Genomic DNA, 25699 nt, shown 5'->3' with positions numbered 1-25699 from the left:
AGCAAATAACCCAACATTTTGTTCAAAAATTCTAGCATCTGCTATTGAAAAATTAAGTTAATTCAATAGTTAATTTTAATTAAAATCTTGAGCTTGTTAGATATTAAGTGCTACCAGTCAAGGCAGTCACAAAGGTTAATGTTTACATAGCACCACACAGATAAATATCTCCTTCAGAGAGAGAGACATTACGTTTGGCTGGGAACACATTAATAGTATTTCCTGAATATTGCAGCAGGTATTGCCTTCCACATCTTAAAATATGTGCAACAATTCCTTAATTTGAGAAAAAAAAAAGATTGCACATAATTCTATTCAAGATTTAAGATGGTGCTATCATTAATTCAAATTCTCTATGTATAAAAGTATCAAGAACTCTTCAGTAGTCAATTCAATATTCAAAAGTAGATCAAGAGTTTTATGTAAACTTGTTAAAAAACAAGCCACCATATAATTTGGCTTTAAAGTGACAAAGTATTTTGCTTAATATAATTTACTAGGCATGTGAAAAACTAACGTCAAACTACGATTTCAAAAAGGTGCAGAGACCCAATTATCTCTGATACTGAAACTCCGGATTAAATATGTGTATTTATATAAAGAATCTCCAAAACATATAATTTATTACAGTGGTATTGTTCATTTCAGTAATAATCCTTCCTATAAGGAGGCTGCATGTTAACTAAACCACACTAACTTCTTGTAGTTCCCAATCAGAGAACATCGACATCCTCCCTCTGCCTCTCTTCCACGCTGAATTTATTCAATTTATTACGTTTCCTACCTAAAGAAAAAGGGAATTATGCTCACTACCCAGATGGCCATTCCCCAACCCTCCTCAAAAATCTTGTCAACTTACCTACAATTGTTAGGTTTAGGCTAGTAACAAACCTCTCAGCAAAGTGTTAAAAATAGATGGAGTAACTAACAAGCCCTCTTCTGTATTTTAGATCATTGAAATCTACATATCAAAATATTTATGGCAAGCATGAGTGCTGGTGACATCATTGACTCTCACAAATCGAGCCTTCCGTAAAAGCTGCACAGATGGAAAAAGATGCTTTGAGATAAATGGAAATAGAATCCAACAGAAGAAAGATTTCCTAATATTGAGCTCCAGTTCCTTACAAACTAACACACACGTTTCAGTGACAGACACTGCTCAGTATTTTGGCCCTGTCCCTCTCCCAAATTCAGCTTCATAAGCTGTTATCACTCCAATAATAGTAATTTAAAAAATACACCCTCTTGGAATATTTTATATGGAGTTCTGGATTCCAAAACTAATATATATATGTATTGCCATATTCTTGCTATGTAACACCAACTAAAAAATACAAATGCTTATAGAGAAACCAATTTGCATTTTATACATTGTACCTGTATCGATACAGGTCTCTGTGCTATCAAAGAGTTTAGAGAGTTCCACATGTGCAAAATTCAATTAAATTTTGAAGAAAATTCCAGTTTAAAAAGTTACATGTAATTTCATACATGACAGGCCAATAGTCAAAAGACAATTCTCAAACAAAGCTGTACAAAGTTTGCTTCAAAGCTCCCTATTCCCCCCCCACCGCCCAAAAAGGCACTCAGTGGTTAATGTGTGCAAATGGCTTCTTAGAAGAAACAAGTGTGCAAACAGAGCCTGTCCCATTAGCTCTGCGGCCTTTAGTGATTTCCTAGAGAGTGCTGCTGTTAAATGTGACTTTGTACAGAGCAGGAGACCGTCAGTCCACAGAATCACAGATATCTTTCACTTTCTGATTGAAGTCTTCAGGTTGATCAGCGTACACGTAATGACCTGCACCAAGGATGGCCTAGAGGATAAAGGTGAAGGAACAGGTCAAAACCCACAAGAATGTAAGGAGCACATAAATAAGCACTGGGATGTGTGAAGAACCCGACTTGGACACACTACCTACTTGATACATTATTACTTGGAAAGAGAAATTTCAAAAGGGGAACTGATCTCTCTGCCCAGCCCCTGTTAATAGAGTCATCATGGCTGCTGCCAGGAGGTGGTATCCTACAGCCTAAAAAGGGCTGTAAACACAATGAAAACCAAAAGCTTCCTTTACCTGTTGAAGGAGCTTTTGCTACGTGGGAAAAGGGGGTGTAATTACTGCTTATTCAACTGCACACCTTCCTGGAAAAAACCCACTATTGACGTGAACAGAAGCCACTGCAAAGCAAACTCAGGAGAAGGTGCTTTACATATCGAACTTCTGGTTCGTCTTCATCCCCTTCATTTGCCACTCAAATAGTTCTGCCAGGTTGCTCTTTAGCTCTGTGACTGTTTGCATCAGAGACAGCATCAAGTAACTTCTGTTCTTTTATTATAAAAATGCTGTGCAAGAGACTAAAGAGGGTACTAGGACAAATGATTAAGAACTCAGAAGCTTAAATTGCTGGGGATTTTCTAGACTTGTGGAAGCAGATTTCAACCCTCTCAATTAACGGCTGCTATGTTAAGCAGGGACAAGTCAAGTCCAAATGGTGCAAAACACGGGGGGGGAAAAAACCCCTTTTGTGACCCAGGTTGTTTCACAGCAGCTATGGAACAAAATGAAGGGCTTACATACCCACACAGAGTGCTCACCCTATTTCTACAATGTATCATTCTCTGCCAAAACCAGAACAAAGCACGCCATCAACACAGTGCACAGTGAAAGTACTTAACCTATTTTCTTTCCGTTTTATAATCGGTCCAAGATTAATTTGTATTTAAATCCATTTTCCCCTCCCTCTATCACAACACTCCCTCTTAAATCTCTAATTAAAGCCCAGAGAAGTATAGCTGTGTTATTAACCCCCCACCTCAAATTAAAAATAAGCACACATAATAAAACCCTGGACCCTCTGTGCATTTTGCCAAGGATGGCACTGCCAATCCAAGTCTCAGCCTCACGAAAACTCTTTCCCTCCTATGTTTTTTTCAAGGTCCCCATAATGTCTACCTCTCCAGTTTCGCTTTTAGAATGTGTATCTGGCTTGACAAAACTTTAACCTGGAATGCAATAAAGCTTCCACAGCCATTGACAAGGCTGGAAACATCTGCTGGGACAGTACATGCTTATTCTAGCAATCTACTGTGTGCTTCTACCAGTGACTTTTTGTTACAACTTTCTCTCTGGTTAAGCAGTTACGTGACACTTTCAGCCTCAATGTCAATGTTCATGAAACATATTTATGCTCTTTAACACATATAAACAGTTCAGTAATGATGTCTTTTCTCTGAGTTCCAGCTCTGATGTCAGCTGTATCAAGCTTATAAAATTTTATTTGAATGATCTGTCATAGTATACTATCCACATCACGTATTATACACTTCTGCCCAGATAGATCTAGACACCAGTAAGGAGACAGCTGGTGTATTCAAACGTTTTATCACCTCATGGCATTGTAACATATATGCATATTCAATTATCACGGCTGACTGATGTGACAATGTGTGAAGAATACTTTTAAATTCGTTTGTTTTTTTATAGAAATCAACAAAAAAATGCAGTTCGAGCATTCTTATCAAGTTGCAAGTACACAGGTTTGAAATGATCATGCCATGCCTCTGAACAGGAACAAATTAGCTAGGAAGACAGCACTAAGTATTTTTTTAATGACTTCCAGAAAGCTGTTTACAAGTACCTAAGCACCAGGTACAAAGCACTCCCTTATCAGAGAAACAAAAGCATTATATGGACAGATCGCAGGAGTTTCCGGGAGCCTCCTCACTGCGTCACACACACATGCACATCCCAGGACTGCTGTGATTTAAAACATAGACAAAAGTCTGGATACTTCCTAGTGGCCACAAAACCTACTTCTATTATTATTAGAAGTATTATTATTATTTTACTCTACATTGTAGAGTAAAATATTCTGTAGAGCAGAAGAATGACCTTGCTCAAAGATCTAATTCAGCTTCTAGTGAGTGGTACAGTAAGTTTCCTTCTTACTCTGGGAAGTCAGTCCTTTCTTGTCTAGGTTTTCTCTGATCTACCACTTCTTTTTTTCTTTCTTTGTTACAGAAATTGGAAGTTATTACCCCAGCCTTTAAATCAAAGGGCCGTCATTTTCACTGGTATAAAGAACATGGTTACAATTAAACAAATCCATACAATAAACCAACTGCATTAAAAGTGAACTTACTATTGTTTTCACATAGGAATTTGGTCTCAGAGACTGGATAGTGCTGCCAGAATTGCCATCTATACACGAACGTGCTCCGTAGACCACAGTGATAGGAATGTTTTGATCCATGAGTGGAATCCGCTGCAGCATCGGCCTTTTCGCCCATCCGTAAGGAATAGTCATGTTCTTGAAAGCTGTTTCACCACTTCAAGTCATTCAAAAGGGTAAAAAAAGAATTAAATTTCCGTTGGAGCTGCCTTTTCTCTAAATTGGAGTGTCTGTGCCTTTTGGCAACGCAGGCTATGCACGAGGCTGGCATTTTTTTACTATTAAGAAATACTATTGAGAAAAGGTTTTCATGGTTTGCATGTGACTTTCAACAGAAAGAGCTGTGCTTTTACAGTAATGAGTAATAACACTTAAAAGAAATGTCTGATTTTTAAAGGGTTTTAAAAAGAAATTATTTACAAATTAAACCACTGTAATCTTATTTTATTTAAAAAATAGTGCCTAAACTCTCTCAGAATTAACTCACTGGTAGTTTAAGGGAAATACAGAATTAGGATAGCTTTACACTTCTCAGTTTCTGGAATTCAGAAAAAGTGCAATGCTGTTTTTTTCTTTAATTGAATACAATTAATGTTACAATTTAAAAAGGAAAAGAAAGAAGATGCGCAGTCTTGCCATGGCCATTGGAGGGAGTAGCAGGCACTCAGCAAATGAAAGACTTCAAAACATACACTGTGGAACTCATACTCACCTGGGTGACTGCACGTTGCAGTGATAGATATATTCAGCCACGGTGTTATCATCAAACATCGACGAGTATTTGCGCTTGAAATCTGGTCTTAAACGCTGAACAAGGCTTAATCCTGTTAAAAAAAAATAAAACACCCATTAGGGGATGAATTAGTATGGACAATGTTATCACACTGCCTAATTGCTTTTTTATGACCCTCCAAACACACTCCCTTGAAACTCGCTGCTAAGCTTGATGAACAAAGTTTGCTTCACCAGCTGGTTGGCATTACACCAAACAGGAATGAAACATAAACATTCTAAAGGATTTCCTGCTGCACCAGAAGAGGGGTAAATTCAATCCCCACTGAATACATACAGGGAATGTTTGAGAAGGGCCACCACAGCAGTGGAAGAAACAAGCAAAGGGGCCCAGCATGGACTCTGAGCAGAGGATCTTTGTGCTGTGTGTTTAGCCTTACATGACACACCACCATCTTTCCCCTTGCTCTGGTAGCACCGTGTGGGACAAAAGCATCCCACTTTTCAGAATCAGAAGGCACTGCTGGAAAAGCTGGGCTGTTTTTCCTCCTTACATACAATACAAGCCTGCAGATCTCCTTTTACAGAAGTCTTCTTCTGAAGCTAGTTCGTCTAGCCAGTGTTTAGTTGAAAGAACAGGAGGCAATGCTGAAAAACACACGTGGAAATCTTGACATGGGTATAAGATGTAGAAGTGGTATAAACTACGAGAGTTCACCTAGGAAATCTCTTGCTATCTTAACAGCCAAAGAAGACAAGTGGATCCTTTCAGGGGCCGATTCAAGCTTTCTAAAGTTAAGCTCCTATCCTGAACCACATTTTTAAGGAAGAAACCTCTTTTAGTTGAACAGATGGATCTTTGGGACAAGAGCCTCACCAAAGGCTAATTTCAGTCTAAGAATATTATTTATCCCTAAAGAGACAGGCTCACAGTTTACCACTTGGGTTTATGAACTGAAAACACTGCTGTTAATCTGTGCAATTATGATGACGTCACTTCTTCCCACCTGTTCCTGGCCAAAGGCCTGGTACTATTTATGTCACAGTGATCTACGCTTCTGTAACCTTGAGATGAGATTACTGCAACACTCCCTTATGTATTCTTTAAATCAATTTAGAAAACTAAAACAGTGCAAGAGAATAGAATTCCCTAATGAAAGAGCAATTTATGTCCTGAAGCCATGAAGATTTTGCAAAAAACTCTGAAATTTGCTCTGATGCTTGTACTTTCTCTATAGAGAGTTCAATTGCTGACTTCTGCATGTGTCTGTCTGGGCTTTTTTTTTTTTGAACACGAACAATACAGTTGGCTTGGAACAAGAGAACCTGGAAGAAAGACACTAATTCTCTGCCTTCCACTGCTATCAGCATACAGGCCACAGCACCCCCATTTCCAGTAGCCAGGGGCCAGAAAGTTGGGGAATTTTAGAATTCACTTTCCATTTTGATAAGAAGTGCTCTGTCTGTGGGTCCAATCACAAAACCATTCTCTTCCCTGGGAATTTAAGTGGGAGAATGAAACAAGGGACAAAATTTGGAATGAAATCACACTGGTTCGTTCTCGTAATGTTTACTGAAGATGCCCTCAATTGACTGGCTGAAAGAAATAGCACTATGGAAGATTGAGTTCCACAAGAATGGTGTGGTCACAGTGCCATGGCTGTTGTCAGGAAGAATTTTTAGGCATTCAGCTCTGGGAATGGAATTCACAAATCCAATCTAAGCAGTGACATCCCATACCACAAGCCTCCTGGGTGACTGATCCAGCTAAGTGCAGGAAATCATGCAAATCAACTAACTGGAAACCAGGCAATGAAAAAGATCTCTCATCTCCCTCCCAGGTTTAAGTATCTGCCTGCAGGTCTGATTAAATATCCATGTGATACCACTGTGCTATCACAAAGACCCTGGTTCATATTTAAACTCCAAACTCATACCTTTGATCCTCACTATAAAGCCAATTGCTCTTGTTCAGACAGCTATGCCTGCCCAGCAGCTTAAGCACATGCACATATTGATAGAAACCTGGGTTTGGCTCAATGCCTACACCAGGTTGGGTTTGATGCCTACCTCGCAGCACAGTGTTTAAACTTACTGTTCTCTAAGAACCACTTCACCTGTCAAGAACTGCATGTTAACTTGATGATGGAAAACTTCTTTAACACATGGAGTGAGAAATGGGTGAAAAATTTTGAAAAGCACTGCCCTCCTCAGCAAGTTATAGGCAAGGCTAGATTGGGGATACCAGGGTCTGGTTCTGCAGCATGGATCTGACTACACTTACTTGCTAAGGCAGACAACTTTGAACTCTTCCACATGGATTGATTTATGCATGCATTTGTCATAGGATAAAAGGCATTAAATCAGTGCTTTGTGCTCGATATGCTTCAGGTGGTTTTGTTAATGAAATTAACATTTTACTTTTAAAAAAGAATCCTGTTCGTCCAAAACATTTTTTGTCTGAAAAGCTAATTTTGTCACTCTCCTGAAAACAAATGGATCTGCATATTAAAGCATATACTGTATGGAAAGAGCTAAGGAAAGTGATGTGGTTTAAAAGTAAGCAAAGCTAGTTTTGGACTGGTTTATCTTCAGTCCAAGTACTAAAAATGAAGAAGAGGCGAGCTAACTGTAACTTATGAGGGGCCTGAAGGGTATCTCCTTCCAACCTCTCCAGCAGAGACTCTTGTAGTACAGGCAGTAATAGACAAACAACCTCTTTCCCCTCCAGAAGGAATACATATGATGAATTTAAGATTTGATCACACCCTTCTCTCCAAATAAACTAAAACCAATTAGAATCTTTGGTCATCCCTACCTAGTCCCAGCATTAGGGTATATAGTGTTTATCTAACTGCTCATCACTACTGTTGAAGAAACACAGAAATACAAAGGACAGGCTGCCACTGTAGCACAGGACACCCATGAAACTCACAACATTTGCTAGAGTACAAAGAAAATGTCTACTGGAAAGAACCCAGTTTCTATCTAACTTCTTGACACCCAGGCCAAAGACAAATGAGTTTGAGAGACTGCCTTCTTATGTTAATCAAATTTGGAAATCCTGTTTGTCCATCAAACAGCAGTTGGAAGAGAAACTAAATGGACTGCGACCAAAAGCAATGAGGAAAAAAACCCTTTTCACATTCATGCCTCTTTGTCAGGCTTCCCCAACAGACGTCCACTGACTCACTCTAACTCTAGCCTAGAATAATATGAAGTAGCTTGTTGTAAGCGACTGTACTAGTATTTTGAATAGAAAGACCTTGCCCTCCTATCCTAAAGATTTCATCTTTCCTCAACCCCGTTCACTTTCTCCTCAAACTCTTTTCTCTGTGGGTCATATGGGCTTGAAACAAAGCTTATGTTAATGGGGTATCTACACCATGGCTGTATTTAATGAAAACAGAAATGGTATTTGAGAATAGCTAAAACTCACCAAAGGGTCCTGCTATCCTCAGCCCAGCTAATGGATTAAATGGACTCAATATAGCTCCTAGTGCTTTGATCCAGATGGGAATTGGTCTTTCATGTTCAGCATTGTCAGGCCTCTCTGGAAAACCCCATGGCTCCACTAAGATAAGGTGCTTGACCCTGTTGGCAAAAAAGGTTCAGAGGTTTAGAGTACGTTAGTTTTTCTTTGACTGCATACAACGGAAATGTGCTATCTGTGGACTATGAAACCTGGTTTAGTCACTTCTATCATAAAGGCTTATTACCTAGCTGCTGATTCATCAATAGTTTTCCTTTCGATTGCTAATTAGAGAGACTGAACTGCAATTAATCATATGGCTGAAGACCAGAAAGTTGGAAGCTCATGTCACAAAGAGAACCTCAGTATTCAATAGACACCCGCTGTCATACTCACGTGAAAAAAAAAAAGGCCAGTTGTGCTTCTATTTTTAAAAATAGCCTAATCTATATGCTCAATCAATAGTATTTGCAGGAACAGTTTAATTTGAGGGGAAAAAAAGAAGATAAACGCATCTCTTTCATTTAAGTAAACCTGCTGAAAGTCTTTCTTCTCCGAGCCATCTAAGATGTCTGCTGTAAGAAGAGATACAATTCATCTGAAAACTCAAAGTAAAATCTGAACTGAGCGAGGCAAAATACACAGACATTTTCTACATTTATTGATTTTAGATCATGAAAGAAACCGACAGAGACAATTCATAAAATTGCAAGCCAAAGGAACCTCAGTATATAGGGCATAGTAGGAGTCCCCAGTTCATACAAGTATCAATCACTTCAGGCTGCAAATCCCCCTCAAGTAAAAAATTTATTTCATCTTGCTAGATTGGAATTGTCCATTTCTGTTTAATCCCATAACAAAACCTACTCTGTCCAAGATATTGCCCATTTCTAAAAAAGTGACTCTAACTATAGTTTTGCATATTTAAGGTGATTTTCCATGCAAGCTTCATCATCTTTACTTTCTTCCTGACTTTCTTCCCTTTCAAAGCCATGAGATATTTAATTCAGCAGAGTTCTTAGTGCTTAAAACGGTGTCAGAAGTGATTCCGTAGGCTATTTCTGGACTATAATCACTTGGGGAACCAAAAATCTGTGCTTGAAATGAGGGGTTGGAAAGGATTAAGCTCACAAATATGTTTCTTGGCTGTCAGCTCAGCCGTGAGCGCATTTGCACAGAGCAGCAAATGCCAACTGTAAGCGCGGACTGGGTAGAATTTAACTACACAAACCGAGCAGGAGAGATTAGAGGCTCAGAAGTGCAAGCAATGAAGAGCTCTTCAGGACAGCCACCAGTTCTGTGCACAGACTATGGCTTTAAATTTAATGTAGCAAACACATGAAGAGACACAGAATAAGGGTTTTTTTTCATGTTTCATTTTTAAATACTTTCCTCCTTATTTGGTATTTCTCCCTTTGGTAATCAAGCCCAAAACGTAACTTGGGATAAGGAGAAGTTGACCATGAGAATCATTTCAAAAGCAGAAGTACAGAAGTTGCAGTATTTGAAAATCACAACCCACCACCTCTTGGAAATGCTCTAAAGGGGAATCTTTTTAGATTAGTAACCTCAGTTGTCCCGTGAACAACTTTGGTACAACGTAGTAAATTAATGGATCACCTAAGCTTGGAGTAACAGATCTGCTTTCCTAACAATATGTATCCAGAATCCCTTAAGCCTCTAAAGCATTGTTAGATAATCTGGCTGAAAGCTGTGCTATATATATATCACTTGATTCAATGCTGTCTTAAGACCCTACTAGTCAATTTGCTATTTTTATCATGTTAATTTCAGGGCAACATTAGTAATGTGAGAGCATAAACTAAAACACCCACAAATTAATTAACCCCAACACAAGCACAGTGAAGCATGTAAACGTGAAGTATCATTTTTGATGTAACTCAGCAGGGGGCAGAAATATTATCTCATCCCACAAGGATGGGGTAGTGCCATTTATAGATGCTTCAGAAGAAGGGGTAAGAAACTTGGAAGTGATCCCTACAAGAAAGTAACTGCAGGTAGCTAAAAGTTCATTTATGCCCCAAAGGGCAATAGTTTTACATCCCTAGAGCAGAGGATTACATTTTTTCATTGCAATTCTGGATTTAAACACGTCTACTTTCACACATCACTTCCAGCCACACGTGCCAGCTGTCATCCACTTGGAAAGAAAGAGGCAAAGTGCTTTAGAAAAAAACACCAAACGTATAAATTTATTTTAAAATCTCCAAGTGAGAGATAAAGAAATATATATGGTATAAATTGATGTGAATATAGAGAGCAAGATATGTTTTGTATAATATAGAATCTGCCATACAATGTGGAAAGCTAAACTTAACATTCACCGTTTTTGACAGAGTCCACTATCTGTACATAAACAAATGCAATGTCCTTTTCTGGCATAGAATGACCTCAGGTGGTGGGACCCTAGTTCACCAGGGGCTATGTAATCAGACTTTATTTAAAAAAAAAAAAAAGAAAAAAGACAAACTATTAATTTAAATGGAAAAAACTGATTAGCTGTTGGCCACAAACTGGTGCAGAAACTGGTGATGAAATACAGTTACTCGACTGCTGCAGCTGGATGGTTTTGTAAAGAAGAAATATGAAGTGGCATACAGGCAATTTAAATCAAACAGCCACTAAATTTTTGCATCATCACACTGGCACCAGGTCGACTGCTAACATACAGGTAGAAATTACCTAGGGGAAGTATGTTCAGAAGTTTCAGTCTTATCTGTAGTGATGGGAAGTTTGGCAGAAACAGGCCTATTTTCCCTTCAGAAGCCTATGTTTGATCATGAGAGGTCACAAAACATTCACTCATAAATATGATCTTTGCTATTTCACCATACAACAATGGCAAGCTGGCACTGAACAAAACCAGAGGTACAGTGAAATACCATATCAGCTTTTTTCTATTCACCTGGAAAGAAACCATATGATTAATACTTTGGGCTTAAAATTCAGCATCATGTTTCTTTAAATCAGCAGTCATTTATTCAATCTATAAAGAGCCTGACGAGATAAAACCTGTTTTAAAATCACTAGTCAAATACAGAAAAGGAATTTCTTTACTTCCACGTACCTTGATGGGTATTTTAACGAGTAAGCAGCAGCCAGGAATCCACCAAGGTTGTGTCCAAGTAAAATCATTTTTTCTAACCCCACCTCCTTTCTCCATTCTTCTATGGATTCCACAAACTGATTTTCTGCTTCCCGAGCATCGGTGTCAAAGTGTGGTCTACTGCTACGCCCAAATCCCAAGAGGTCGAAAGCGTGAACGGTCCTGTTCTCACAGAGATCTTCAAAATTGAGCGCCCACAGTCCAACACCTCCTCCAAAGCCATGCAGGAGAACAAGTGGAGTTTTATGTGAGAGGTCTGGAGAGAATGTCACTGTCCATATTTTATTTCCTTTAGATATATACACGTATCGTTTATTGTATGTGGTTGCAATACCTGAAGAAAGAGAGGGGGAAAATGGTGTTGCTAGACATGCTTGATAATATATGAAGTACATTCTATGGAAACCACTGTTTTAAATAGTAGCTCCCTTTCAAAGGACAGAGGCTACAATCAAGTATCTCTATTAGGGAACAAAGAAAATTTCATTCTAAACCCGTTTATTTCATCTCATGTTTACTGAATGTAAATTTACAGCAAATCTAGTTATATCTATGAATTTTATTAAAAACCAAAGACGTACATTTCAGCATTTTGTCCTCAGCTTCTTTAAGGTGCAGCAGTGATGTGGGACACCAGGCAGGAAGCCAGCTGAATAACCATCTTAGCCTACAACACAGAATAAAAATTTCTTGAGCAAGATGGTAATTTTTACACCATTTGATGCTTTGAAGGCATTTGTTTTGCTGTTCTTCCTGTAAGAACCCAATGTAAATTACACATCGTGCAGGACAGGAGTGTGCACTGGGAGGGGAATTCACTTGCTCCTGACTTTTATCAAGTGGTGTTGTGACCAAGGGCATTCTTCAAACAGGATGCTGTTTCTCCACTGTGTGCTTCTTATCAGAGCACACTGAACTACCTCCGTCAGAGCAGGGTCCTTCTGCGAACCCAGGGACAACAGCTCTCACGCCAACCAGACAAGCCTGGCAGGATATTTAACACAATAATTGGGGTTTCCAGCCTCCTCTCAAGTTCCCTCTTGGAAGTCTGCCTGCACACACATTACCCTGCATGAACCTATGATTTCCAGAATAGCAATAAACCGTGCGCTCGCCAGCCTAACTTGAACTGATTCATACACTAGGCAAATTTAAAGAGTGACAAATAAACAGGTTTATTCTAGCAAAGCAAAGAACTAGAGCCTTCATTACCAACTGAGAAGCAAAGTCCCAGAGGAAAACAAAACAGCAATTTCAATTGCTCCAACAGAAGCTGCTTTTCCAGCTGTCAGTTACTATCTTGGAGGCAGTAGCTTGACCAGGAGAGCAGAGGGAATGACTCAGCTAGCAGCACTGCCTCACCCACTGTGCTTCAAAGGACGCAGCAGTCGGGTGCAGCTCTTCCTGGGTGCTCACTTCTCTCTTGTTTTCGAGACAGAATCTTCTGTTTCCCTCTCTCACCTGTTTTCAAAGCGGCTCAGACTGTCAGTGTCAGGCTGCTACAGTAGGACCCCTGACCATTCCTCATAGGGAAGATGATATGGTCACCAAATTCAAAGCCAATTTACTTTCTTCAGCACTTTTTTCCTTACACTGAACTGCTTTCCACTTTGCTATGGTATTTTCAGGTCTGAACCAGTGTGAGTATTAGTCATACGACAATTAACGTTAAAAGATTGGAATGTTAGTAATTTGTCAGTGTACACAACACATAAATAACCAATTACAGATCTTGGCCCCTAAGTTCTTCATCCAAAGGACCTTCTCCCCACTTTTAAAGGGCCTGAGCCACTCCAGAGGCATGGCTACTTAAGTTTATAATACAGCACAGGTTTTCTGTGGATATAGAATGCAATCACAAGCTGCACTATTCTGATTCACAGAAACATATTAGGGGATATTAAGAAAAAGAACCCCAAACCATACCTGCTCAAAAAGAATTAATGATCCAATCACCCTTGCCCACTGCTATTCAGTATTATTTACTCCTCTGAGAAACACCCCAATGTTTGGCTATTCTGTAAACAACCTTCTGACACCACCAGACCGCAGAAACCGTTACAGAGGCATCTTGAGGGACTGACTGGAAAGGGGGTCTGTATGTCCTTCCATACCATGTCCTCATGCAATCTAAGAAATGAAAAGAACTTGGCATCTTCCAGGAATGGACATCCAAGTGTGCTGCTGCCACGCACGGATCTAAACCTAAGATTTTTCCGAGGTTAAAGCTGGCACCAGCCAAAACCAATTTCACTGGCAAATAACTGTGAAATCTGAGATCAACAATATCATTAATTGTGTCCAGTGTTATGAATTACTCTGGTAAATTATTAAACAATAGCTATGTAACCAACATCCTGAGCCAAACTTTCTGCATTTGTATGAGTAAAAAAGCCTAGTTGAGCATAACTCAAGTTATAAGCACAAAACCAGGTCATTATTTCTCCCAAGCCAAAACCGTATGAAACATTTCTTCTTGGCAAAACCAGTGTTTTAGCAAAGAAACTTCTTTAAATATTTTTTAATAATTATTTTTACAGAAATGTACAGGTGCAACATGTCACCCTCGAGACAGTGCAGAGATAGGACCAAAATGAAATAATACAGTTCACGGTCCCAGGTTCCCCCCCCCCAGGTTTAGGGAGATACCTGGATGCTCAGGAAAAATATTTAGGAAATTGTATCAGGATGGGAAAGGTGTAACAGGGATAACTCACAAAAAAAAAAAAAAAAAAAAAAAAAAGAGTGGGTATCAGTACTGTTTATACAAATAGTGAGATTTCCATTCAGAAGAGACCCCACATACACACACCTTGACAAACACAGCTGGCAAGCTGAAATGCTTAACAATTATGTTCACAATTCAGTCATTCTGTACTTGCTGAACTAAAAGGATAAGTGGAGAGGCTTTCTGTCAAAAAAAGATCACTTTTTCAAAAGTTATTTTAGAAAGAAGATATTTAGTTACCTATATTCAAAACTTAGTCCTTTGGTGTCGTCCCTGCCACTTTAAATAATTATTTAGCACACTGTCAGATGTTTTTCCTCATGTGGAGAACAACCATCTATTTAATCTATTTGAGTCATTTCTCTGATAGCTTTGGAAGACTCGAGTATGGCTGCATCATTTGTTTTGTGTATCTGTGCTAAATCCACACAAGAATGTCAATTGCTTACTTGGCCTATCATTTTTATTTCTGTGATATAAAGTTAAAAGAGCTATTTAATGTCAAACAAGAAGTGATGGACCTTTCAAGACAGTGTGCTCACTGGTAATGGAGAGAAGATATGAAAGAAAACTAAAGATTTCACATTTGCAGTAGTTTCACATTGTGAGCTGGCCCCACTCTGCTCTCATCATTACCCACTACTTCCCAGGCACTCTGTTTCCATCTTTCTTTTTACAAAAAAAACCCTCAACAGTGAAATCTTTTATTTTGAGGAGTTAAGAAATCCACTGGGCTTAGCAGCTTGCTATATCAAAAAGTGTGAAGTAAATCTGGCAACTGACAGCATATTAGCAAGGCACGTAACTCATGGAATTTAATCTGTATATTTGTTTGTGGCCACGCAGTAATGTAAACCAGTGAACACATCCAGGCTAAACTAAGCAATAACCAGCAGGACCTAACAAGTGGGCTGACAGGAACAAAAGTGTCCTGTTCCCCTGGATCTAAGCATAAGAAAGGATAAAACCAATAAATATAGTAACTATATAAAATAAGGATTACTACCTTTGTAGACCTGTAAGGAGTGAAGAGTAATTGAAGGTTGTGTAACCTGTAACTAAGGATAATACTGTTTTTCCTTAGTTACTTGAATGTTAATTTGAATCAAGATCTTGCTGTCACAGCGCAGCTGACATTGCCCAAGGGAAACTTTCAAAAGAACAGAGAATCAAGTAGAGGCAAAGGCAGAACGAACCAGACCCACCCATCCACCTCCACTAATTATTTCAAATTGGACCAAGAACATGGCAAACACTTAACTCAAATTCTACCATTCTGTCCTGTTTAGCTTGGTGAGAATTGACTACGTGGAAGGCACCAGATGGATCTGCAGCCAGCTAAAAATTTGACGTACTCCACAAAAAGCTCATGAAAGCTTAGGTAACACCGAAGAACTGAAAACATCTATTGTAACACTGAGGTGTGCACTCAAACAGCTGAATAGTCTATCTGATTTCTGGCTTATAATGTGGATTTTAAAAATTAAGCTCTACTATATAAAGACGTTTAATGAATGCTCAGCCGAAGTTGCTTATAACTCTATCTAGGAGATATAAATATACACACACAGAGCACATTATCTCACTTTTCAAGCTTCCAACTTACAGCTCTATGAATGCATGGCTTACAAGATGTATTAAGCTTAAAATCACAGATTTGCAGACTGGTTTGGGTTGGAAGGGGCCTTAAAGATCACCCAGCTCCAACTCCCCTGCTATGGGCAGAGACACCCTGCACTAGTCCCAGTTGCCCAAAGCCTCATCCAACCTGGCCTTGAACACTGCCAGAGGCTATTTTGCTCATGTACATCACCCCTGCGAGTTCTTTGTGATAATCAATGCAAAGCCCATGTGGCCAAAAAGCAGAATTTAAAAAACCCTGTAAGCAACTCCAGTAAATCAGAGTAAACAAAAGCAACACCATTTGCTACATGATGGTTTGTCTCAGTGGGTTTGACCCACTGAGACAGGACATGCAGGGATCTTTCTACCATACTGGATATAAAAATCGTCTTTTCACTAAGAATTGTGAAGTTAGTAAGGTAACCAAAACTCCCACTATAGAGCAAGAAACAGGTGCTGAAACATGCATTGGTGACAGAAGTGTGCAGAGTAGAATTTCTTGCCATGAAGATTATTTGGACTTAAAAATGACATCAGCAGGGAAGCCAGAGCTCAGGGAACACAACAATTACACAATAACTCGCGTGCAAAGGATTAATGGGAATGCAACTGAATGCACCAGCAGCAAAGCTGCACATCTGATTTTGTCTGGCTCTCAGCAAATGAACACAGTTATTATTTCCAGCTGAATTTGTGAAGACCATGTGACAAACTGCTCAGGAACAAGCTCAAAAACTTAAAAAGCTGAAACACTGAGGGAACTCACTGGTAAACCATTTCAAGCTTTACCCTTAAATCTTATTAGAATCAAGCTGATCTTTCAAACGCTTTAACCCTTTCCTCTCCTCTCAGAATCCATTCCAGCTACTTTTAAGGACGGAAACAAAATCAAATTAACACAGAGAACTCGTTGTATGGCTTCCATACAGCACCAAGAGGAATGTCATGGTGATTTTTCAGGGCCATCCAGCTGGCATGGCAGTAATGAACACCCATCAATTCAAGCTAGCCCCAAGTTATGAGAATCTTGCACTATAACAGAAAAACAAGGGGAAGCTAATGGAAAGACAGCTCAGACTCTCCCATTTTGCTTCTGCATGAAGTATTTTTGAAGTACTGTGCTAGCAAAGGAATTCAGAACTGCCAATGTGTTGAAATCTAAATCTGATAAGCATAAGTAAGGCTTACTCTTCCAATTTCTCACATAACCCCACCACATAAAAACACTTAAACATTGTACTTCAATGGAACTAGTCATATACTTAAGTGTTTTGCTGAACTGAGGTTATAGCACTCAGTGCTTTACCAACCCCCCCCCCAATATGTAAATATTATCATTAACCTGTAAGCAACACTCAAAAGAGGTCAATAATTAAAGGAATTATTCAATGTTTTCTACATATTCCTCAGCATCAGCAATAGTTTACACAAAACCTAAGAGGTAGGATATGTTTTCTCCCATGGTCAAAACTACCAAGTTTTCAGAGCAAATTCCATTTTTGGTTACTAAATTTCCAGTTCACGGGTAATAACCTGAAATACAAAGCAAAGAAACAGTCAAGGGTGACACAATGAAATAGTAATTTGTGTGTCAAAATGTCAGAGACATGTGGCAGGTTTATGTCTGGCTAATTTCTGTTCAAGATAGTCAAGTTATAATAAACTTTCCTTCTCCCATTTCATTAATTTAATGGCCTGCAACACCAGAATACAGGGTGCTGTTTACATGATTAATTATAAGACAAATTAGTGCTTCTTTATTAACATTTACCAGCAACACTGACATTACAAAAACCTTACTGTTTAAGTAGAGAAAAATATTTTTCTTCCCAGCATTCACTATATCCAAATTCCATCTTATTTTCTATTTACTCCCAGGAGAATTTCTCTTGAATGTAGGTTGTTTAACAAATCACTGGGGGAAAAAAAAACAAAGACTTTGGAGAAAAATGCAATAATCCTCTTTCAAACTAGTGTCTGAAAGAGCAAGAAAACATGTTTCTAAAACTCCAGTGAATTGGAAAGTAAACTTGAAGAGATACAGAAGTGGCGACTGCTTTCAGCTCATGAAAGTTTTATTATTATATATTTGAACTGAGTGTGCCTGAAGTAGATTTGGTAACATTTTTTCTGTTTGGTAACAGTATTACATGACTAATAGAGGTAAGAATTTTGAAATGCTGAAGGTAGTACTACTAAAATTAGTATGTCACTTAATCATCGTGATTTTAGTTTTATGAACAGGTTCAAGTTCTCCTATATGGTTTCAGACAAGCCAGCAGTCTCTTTAGCATTTCCACAACTGTAATCATGTAAAATACAAGAAAATGACACATTCAAGCTTGCTACTAGTTTAAAGCAGAAATCTTGCTGAGAGGGAAAGTTGGGCTTGAAAAAGTTTTAATGTGGAGAATAAAGTATATTCCTAAAGAACAAAATTAATGATCCTTCTATTTAAATAATATGTTAGAATAAAACAGTGAGATTTTATTCACTATAAAATGAAGTAAAAACTATAAAGCGAAGCACATTTAATTGAAAATGACAGAATGCATTACTGATTAGCATGAAAGAGGAACTCAATTTTCCTAATTAAATTTGGAAAGTTTAAGAAATTAGAAAAATATGTTTATCATGTGAAAGCAACACACTCTGCATGAAACTGGAAACAAGATGCAGCAAGTAATTAGACTTAAACATTAGACTTAAACCTCTGACAGAAGCAGTTGACTAGAGTTAATATTCAGTGTTAAGTCAAGGAAAGCAAATTTTTAAAATGAGAAAGATAAAACACACACAAGCCTGTCAGTTAGTCCAACTCTGAGAAGCACCCTCCCTACTTCTGTGTTTTTATTCCTCCTGGTGTCAGTATGTCATGATCTGGGTGATGTAATGCCTGCATCTCAGGCAGATCAGATCAGATCAGATCTAAAAGCTTACTATTCCCTTCATTTGCCAGTTCAACTATAGGCCAACAAGGTAGGAAAAAAAAGAGAAGAAAAAAAAAGACAACTGCAGGAAGGTGGAAGCCAGCAACTTTTTAAGTCAGAGCTGCCACTGACAGACAGTAACATATCATCATGACCTCAGCCACTCTGGATTTAACTGGGCAGGGATGTCTCAGGAACAAGGCTTGAACATGGTTTCATGAGAACTTTTAAGAGCATAACCAGTTTTAGGAGTCCTCCTAGTCCGTCCTTCCTGTCCCCAAAGTGCAGCATGTTCTTTAGTGCTTCAGCTTTCTGAGAATAATGAATACAGTCAGAATCATTCAAGCATAAACAAACTACCTTATCACAAAGGCTGTGTATCCAGGGGTAGAGCTGCTGCATCTACACTACGAGTCACTGTCAGTGGAAGTAGAAGTCACAGTGAATGAGCTGTTCCTAGAACAAAAATTAGGCTCTGGCAGTTGCAGACAAATAGCACGAGAAGAAAAATATTCCATGTTTGACTTCATAATCGTTTCATGGAAAGACCAAAAACATTGTAATCCTCAGGGAAAGACCTTGAGGAGCATACCAAGAAGGCAAGAACCAGAACCAAGAGCTAGGAATATGGTATGGAAACAAAAAACCCGAAGCCTTGAACAAATGTCTGTTTAACATTGCCATGTGGTGACAAAAAATACATATGCAACTGCTGTGAATGGGTTAAAAAGGAAACCAATTTTTTCCCCCAGATAACTTTATAACCCTGGCTATAACATTCTGTTTAGATGAGTTTAGAGCCAAGATGTTCCATGCAATTAGATGTTGTGAAACTCTTGGATGCTTCAGTAACATTAAAATAGAATGTTTTGAAGAACTCACAGTATTTCTAGGAAGTGTAATGTACATCAGTCCCATTCCAACAAAAAGCCCATGATAGGTTATTGCAGAATATTGCCACACTAGGTCAGAGGCAAAAACAATGCATTCCTCATGTCCCTGCTGCATCTTGAACTCTAAGTTCAGAACAGTCAACATCAGAACTAATGAAAAAATTCAGAAGCAAATTTTATTGTTCTCTCTACACTAACAGTGCTACACAGGGTATCACTTACCATAATTACCCTGAGAATGTAAATAATGAATGTGAATCCACAACCCATGAACATTTTCTGGCTATTTTAGTGCTACTGAAGTTTACTGTTTTACTGAAAGTCATTTGAGCAACCTGAGCATCCATGCAGCAGAGTGGACTGACAATTTTGTTCTCTCCTCAGCCACAGGTACACCTTGCTGTATACCTTTTATTAATATGTTTTTGTCATGTCTTCGATGCCCTTTCTAGCTACACCCATGGGTGTCCATTCCAGGGCACGTGCTTTTTCACTATGTACCACAAGAATGAAGATTATCTGTGGATTGCTGTCCAAGGCTGCAACCTGGGACACTCATACTACTCACAAAGTAGCTCTGTTAGCATCCAATACAAGAAACCATTAAGCATGCGTGTAATAAAGAAGAAACCACATGTGTGGTCATACAGCTGTTACTTACTCCTATTACTGTTCACTGCTACACAGGTTCCAAATCTATGTACATTTTCCTTCAAAATGACCACAGCCAGGTTAATGTCAGGCCACAAAAAAAAGTCAGGAAAGGTTATTTCCTTTAATCTCTTCTAAGGGCCCCTTATTTTATATTTTGATTTCAAAGCTAAAATCAAACACAGTCAAGAGAAAATCGTATTATCAACTCTGGATCAGGATGGGAGACAATACAAAGATACAGATGCAGAGGAGAAAAAAGGGAGGGAGCTGCACAGTCCCACTTGTGATAGAGATCAGGTGTGTAACACACAGGTTGGGTACCATTGAGGACCCAACTGCCTCCCTCCACCTCTTCCACAGTAAATTCATGTCTGATAGAACTCAGCATTATCACAGCTGTTAAGTGGTTTCTTAATGCACATTGCATTAAGAACTTGTGATGAAAAACATAATTAATATAAATGAAAATTTCCTCTTGGTTCCATTCAGACAGTACATAACTTTCTCCCAGCATTTTATTCATCCACCTGCTGATGTATTCCTGCTGCCTTTCAGATACTGCATAACCACAACCTTTCTTCCACTGTATTTATCAGCCTTCTCATACCTACCTAGCCAGAGGCCCACATCTGCAGACTGACCACAAGTTCTATCAAACAAGACCAGAACAAAATGCACACCTCTCCTAAATCTGCAGCGCTGCTCACCCACACTCTATCCTGCTTATCTTCCGTTTGTAGTCCGCAGTGCAGAGTTTGGGTCACAACTTAAATAGGAGATGGGTGTTTTCATTTCTCCATAAGGAGCCATACAAGAACACAGATGAAAGACTATCAAAGGCACAAGACTATTTCCCTTAGCTGCAAATACGACACACATGAAACTCATTGGTACTCGAATGTGAATACACATTGAAGACTGGTTGTTTCACTGCAGATCACTAGAACGGCTTATCACAGCAACTTATGGTGGCCAACAGTTACCTCTGTCAATGTTTTGGGCTACCTAACCTCATTTCTACTTCTTGGAAAACCTAAAAAGTGCACAACCCTTTTCATAACTGACTGTTTTGTGTGTGCATGCCTATGTTACAAATGCTTCGGATATCAAGTAAGTAGTCTTAAAACTAAGTAAGAGGTTAAATGGGTCTAAAAACCCATTGTATCAAATGTCCCCTGATGGAAAAGTATGATATAATTAATAAGATTTTAGTGTCTGTATGATGCTTAATAAATTTAATCAAGAAAAAAATTTCTACCATAGTCTGGCTAGCACTGACTCACCCCGCTTCTTTGTTTTCCTCATTGCAAGAGCCTTCCTTACCTCACTCCAAGATATGAGTGGACATTCTGAATGGCAATAGGCACTCTTACACCTTGTGGTACAGAATACATTTTTACACTTGTATCTTCCACTCCTCTCTGTGGTACCCTACAATCGTGAGTTTTCTACCACGACTCATTCAGAGCACTTTCCTCCGCCATTCCTCACCATGTTTTCTTGGTGTCACTTAAAATGATCCTCTTCTACCCTCTTAACCTTATTCCAGACTGACCTCATTCCCTTACCCAGCTTCACTGACTCACAAATCTCTCTTCTCTACTGACCTCTCTCCCGCTGTTCAGCTTCTCGGCTGGATCTTTCAGAGCCAATGCAAACGCAGACGCTCACCTTTCCTCCCATACCCTCTTCTCTCCAGCTGTAAATGCAAAGCATGCACAAAAACCTATCCTGAAACAATGTCAGAGTTGCAAGTAAATACTCAAAAGTTATGAAACACAAGAATCAGACTTTCCTCAACAAGCAATCTTGATAAACCACTACATAAGACTGAAAAGATGCTTTAATAATTTATCAGTTGGAAAATTTGATCAGATTCTCCCATAAAAGTTCAGATAAGTCAGAGATCCTCCTGGTACAGACACTGTCCCTTTAGGAGGGGCAGGTCTCTAACTGGGCCTGACAGCCCCCCAGCAGGCTCCAGAAACCCTAGAACATGCCCAAAGTCACACATACATTTAGTATCTGCTATTACTAGTTATATTACAAGCCACAAGCAGCCCTGCTGAATCCAGAGTGAGTGTAAGAGAATTCAATACTGGCAAAAGGCTTATGCTAGGCTGTTTGCCTCACAGGCAGAAGGTGACATCTAAAACTTATGCAGAGAAGGACCAAGGCTGTGAAGAGGTTTGGAAATCATCAGCAGGTGACGCGTTAACCAAGCAATCCCTCCCACAATGAAGACCAAACCATTTGTTTACTCAAATCTTCTCATTCAAAGTTAGGACAACATCATGAGTACCTTCCAACTGCGATCTTCTAGAAAGTAACTCAGCCGTTAGTATTCCGCTCTCACCACGCTTACACAGTTACCAGATTTCAACAAACTGAGCGTGTTGCATAACAAGTTGAGTCACACTGGGTTTTTTAAAAGTGGTAAAGCAAACTTCGTATTTATTGTTCAATATACTTGTCACTAACAACTTCATCTGTGGTTTTCATGGTGTTTTGTTAACTCTTCCTCTCACTGCTACCGGGTTTTGAATCCAAAAGTATTTAACATATTTAACTTGTTTATAAATTTCCTTTGCCTACTGAGATTTGCTCAACTTGAAAAAAAATGAAGATATGCTAATTTTGACTATTGTTAGGAACAGACCAATAGAAGCAATAAAAGCACTAGTGACTTGGCCCACTTAACATTTCATCAAAGCTAATGCACTTTCTGAATTCATGGAAAAGAAGGATGAGATTTTGTTCTTAGACATCTTTAGTAAACTGGGGGGGCTTATTCCGAAAGATTTCACAACAAACAGCCTGATTGTTCAGAAGGCCTGGGGGAGGCACTGACAACATCCTGAAAATCAACCCCCTTTAAAAGCTATCCAGCTGAGTAAACCAGGATGAGGAACTTGTGATAAGCCTTTTGAAAATGTAGCCTGCGATTCCTAACCACATGCCCAGGTCATCTAGCGTTACAACCCTGTGATCCCGACAGGCCGCTGAAGCGGAGGGCGCCTGGCACCGTCTCAGCAGCACTCAGCACTCCGTGTGATCAAACCAGACAGCTAATACAGTTCAGGCTAATGCTCTGAGTGAACATACAAACAAAACAGGCTGAGGCAGAGCTATTTTAAGAATCCTACTTAGAAAACCCATAAACCATCAACAAGAGGCTTTACAAACGACACAGATTTTATGAATGCGAACAGGTCAGAGCACAGAGCTAAGAAGGGGACTGTAGTTTCAAAGCAGTAATGTTGCAGGAGGCAGGAGGTGGCGGGAAGATTACTTTAAAATGCTATTTTAAGTTTGAGGAGGGGAGGAAAGCGCAGAGTTACTGAGTGGACAAAACTGTATAGCGCTCTGAAAGGGAAGCCATTGAAGTTTCAGGTTACCTGAAAAAGAGAATGCTTTGTATATATGGTGATAAAGGCATAACAGGGAGTTGGAAAAGATGAATAGTCCAGTTCTGGTCAGATTGAGCTGGCACAGCAGATGAAATACCAAAGCCAAAAGTTGGAAAAGGGACTAAAAAGAGAGTAATGCGGAGAGTGCTAGTTTTGAAAGATAACATAACAGACACATAACACAACAACATGCAAAGAGCAACATCCCTGATATAAAGTCACGAATGCACAGCATGATTTTCATCCAAGTAGCTAAATAATTTTAAGTGGAATTTCTAGGCCATCAGGGAGATGGCAAAGAAAAGCTAATGAATGAGTTGTTGAGGGCCAGGCAATCAGCAATGACATACACCACCTGGTACTTAAAGGACAGAGAAATAAAGAAAAATTAATGTAAACAATGCATAGAAGGCACACATACACATGTGAAAGAGGGGATAAAGCACTGTTCTGACTAGAACACAGCTAGGTATTTTGTGATAGAGTTTTTTTTGGACCAGAACCATAAGATATGATGGAACAAACTGGTAAGTGACCAGCAGATATATTACCTATGTTTTGTGAACAGACTCAGAGGTAGGGTACTATATTATTCTACAGTGGGATAAGGAGAGCAGACAATATATCTGGGGGCAATGAAAGGATGTAAGAGCAGGTGTGTACTGGAAGCTGGAGTATATGATGAGAAATAAAACATACACTGAAAGACAAGGTATGAGAAAGCACACATGGAAAAGACTATATGACACCAATTAGTAACGTGATTATTATGGAATCACATGAATGTACACAGGATAGAGTGCAGAACTACATCACTTCAGACAGAAGGGTGATTAGTAGCTCTAATGAAGTCATATACTGAGGGCATGAGTAAGTAGTTACAAAAAGGTATGAAGGATGTATGTTAAGAACAGGGGCAGGATAATTCATGCCAGAGGAGTTATTTTGGTAGATGCAAATGCCTTGGCACAGCGAAAGGAAAGAAGAAATAGCTGGAGAAGAGGCAGGCAAACCGTAGCAGAAAAGGGAAAAGTTAGAGCAACAGCATACAGGTTTGTGATTTACAGACGTGCTCTCAGCTCCTACTCGTACCACGGTTTACCCGGAAGAGTGACGACACAGCGGCAGAGAGGCTGACAAGCCCTACTGTCCGCTCTACCTCTAAGTGTGCACACAGAACGGCCCCGGTGAGAAGGTGGGACATTTGTACGCACAGGGGACGGTGGAAAAGCGTGTGGCAGCAACACACACCGGCGTGCGCGCTGGGCTCCGGGCTGCAGGCGGAGCGGTAACGCAAGGAAGACAGCAAAACGCGTGCCAATAGGCGTAGGCAGGTGTGCGGTTACAACAGCCCGACCAGGGACGACGCGCTGGGGGAAGCAGCAGGGGCACGGCGCTCGCACGGCCCTGTCAGCGGCTCCTCCCGTGAGCCCGCCCGCGGCGGGAACCCATCTACACCCGCCTGAGGAAGCCACGGCCGGGAAGATGGCAGACAGCGTGCCTGCGCGCTGGGGGAGCAACGAGGCGACGCAGGAGCGCACAGGGGCAGGCGGAGCGGCCGTACCGGAGGCACTGCGGGGGGGGTACTCCAGCTGAGCCGCTCGGTAAGGCGGAAGCCCCCCCCGCCCCTCCCGGGGCGGCACCGGCCCGCCAGCAGCACAGCGGGTTGTACGGGCTGCGGGGAGGCCCGCCAGGGCGGGAGAAGGTGTGCGAGCAAAGCCTGTAGCGGCCGGGCACGGCCGGGCTGCCCCTGCGGGCGTTCTCCCGCCGCCGAGGTCATCTATAGGGGGTGGGGGTGGCGAGGGTCACCCCGGGCCCGCTCCACTCACCCTTCGCTGGAGGTCTCCTCGGCCATAGCGGCGGCGCGGCGACCGGGAGCTGACAGCGGAGGAGCGGCGGCGGCGGCGGCCGGCAGCGCAGCAAGGGACAGAGCGACGGCGGCGGCACCGGCCAT

The 25699-nt window shown here is 40.2% G+C and overlaps 1 protein-coding gene across 1 annotated transcript; it reads right to left on the bottom strand.

Moving 5' to 3' along the window:
* Nucleotides 1-1669: 1669 nt before the first annotated feature.
* ABHD5 (abhydrolase domain containing 5, lysophosphatidic acid acyltransferase) lies at nucleotides 1670-25699 on the bottom strand (the record flags this gene model as incomplete). The annotated part of the gene is made up of 7 exons (XM_084279969.1): nucleotides 1670-1817; nucleotides 4147-4333; nucleotides 4889-5000; nucleotides 8348-8502; nucleotides 11469-11841; nucleotides 12089-12174; nucleotides 25575-25699. 7 exons carry the CDS (start codon nucleotides 25697-25699, stop codon nucleotides 1728-1730), a joined length of 1128 nt encoding a protein of 375 aa, XP_084136095.1. The 3' UTR covers nucleotides 1670-1727.

Source organism: Gallinula chloropus (assembly GCF_964237585.1).
Source record: "Gallinula chloropus genome assembly, chromosome: 2".
Lineage (NCBI taxonomy): Eukaryota > Metazoa > Chordata > Aves > Gruiformes > Rallidae > Gallinula > Gallinula chloropus.
This window is presented reverse-complemented; position numbering and strand designations above follow the sequence as displayed.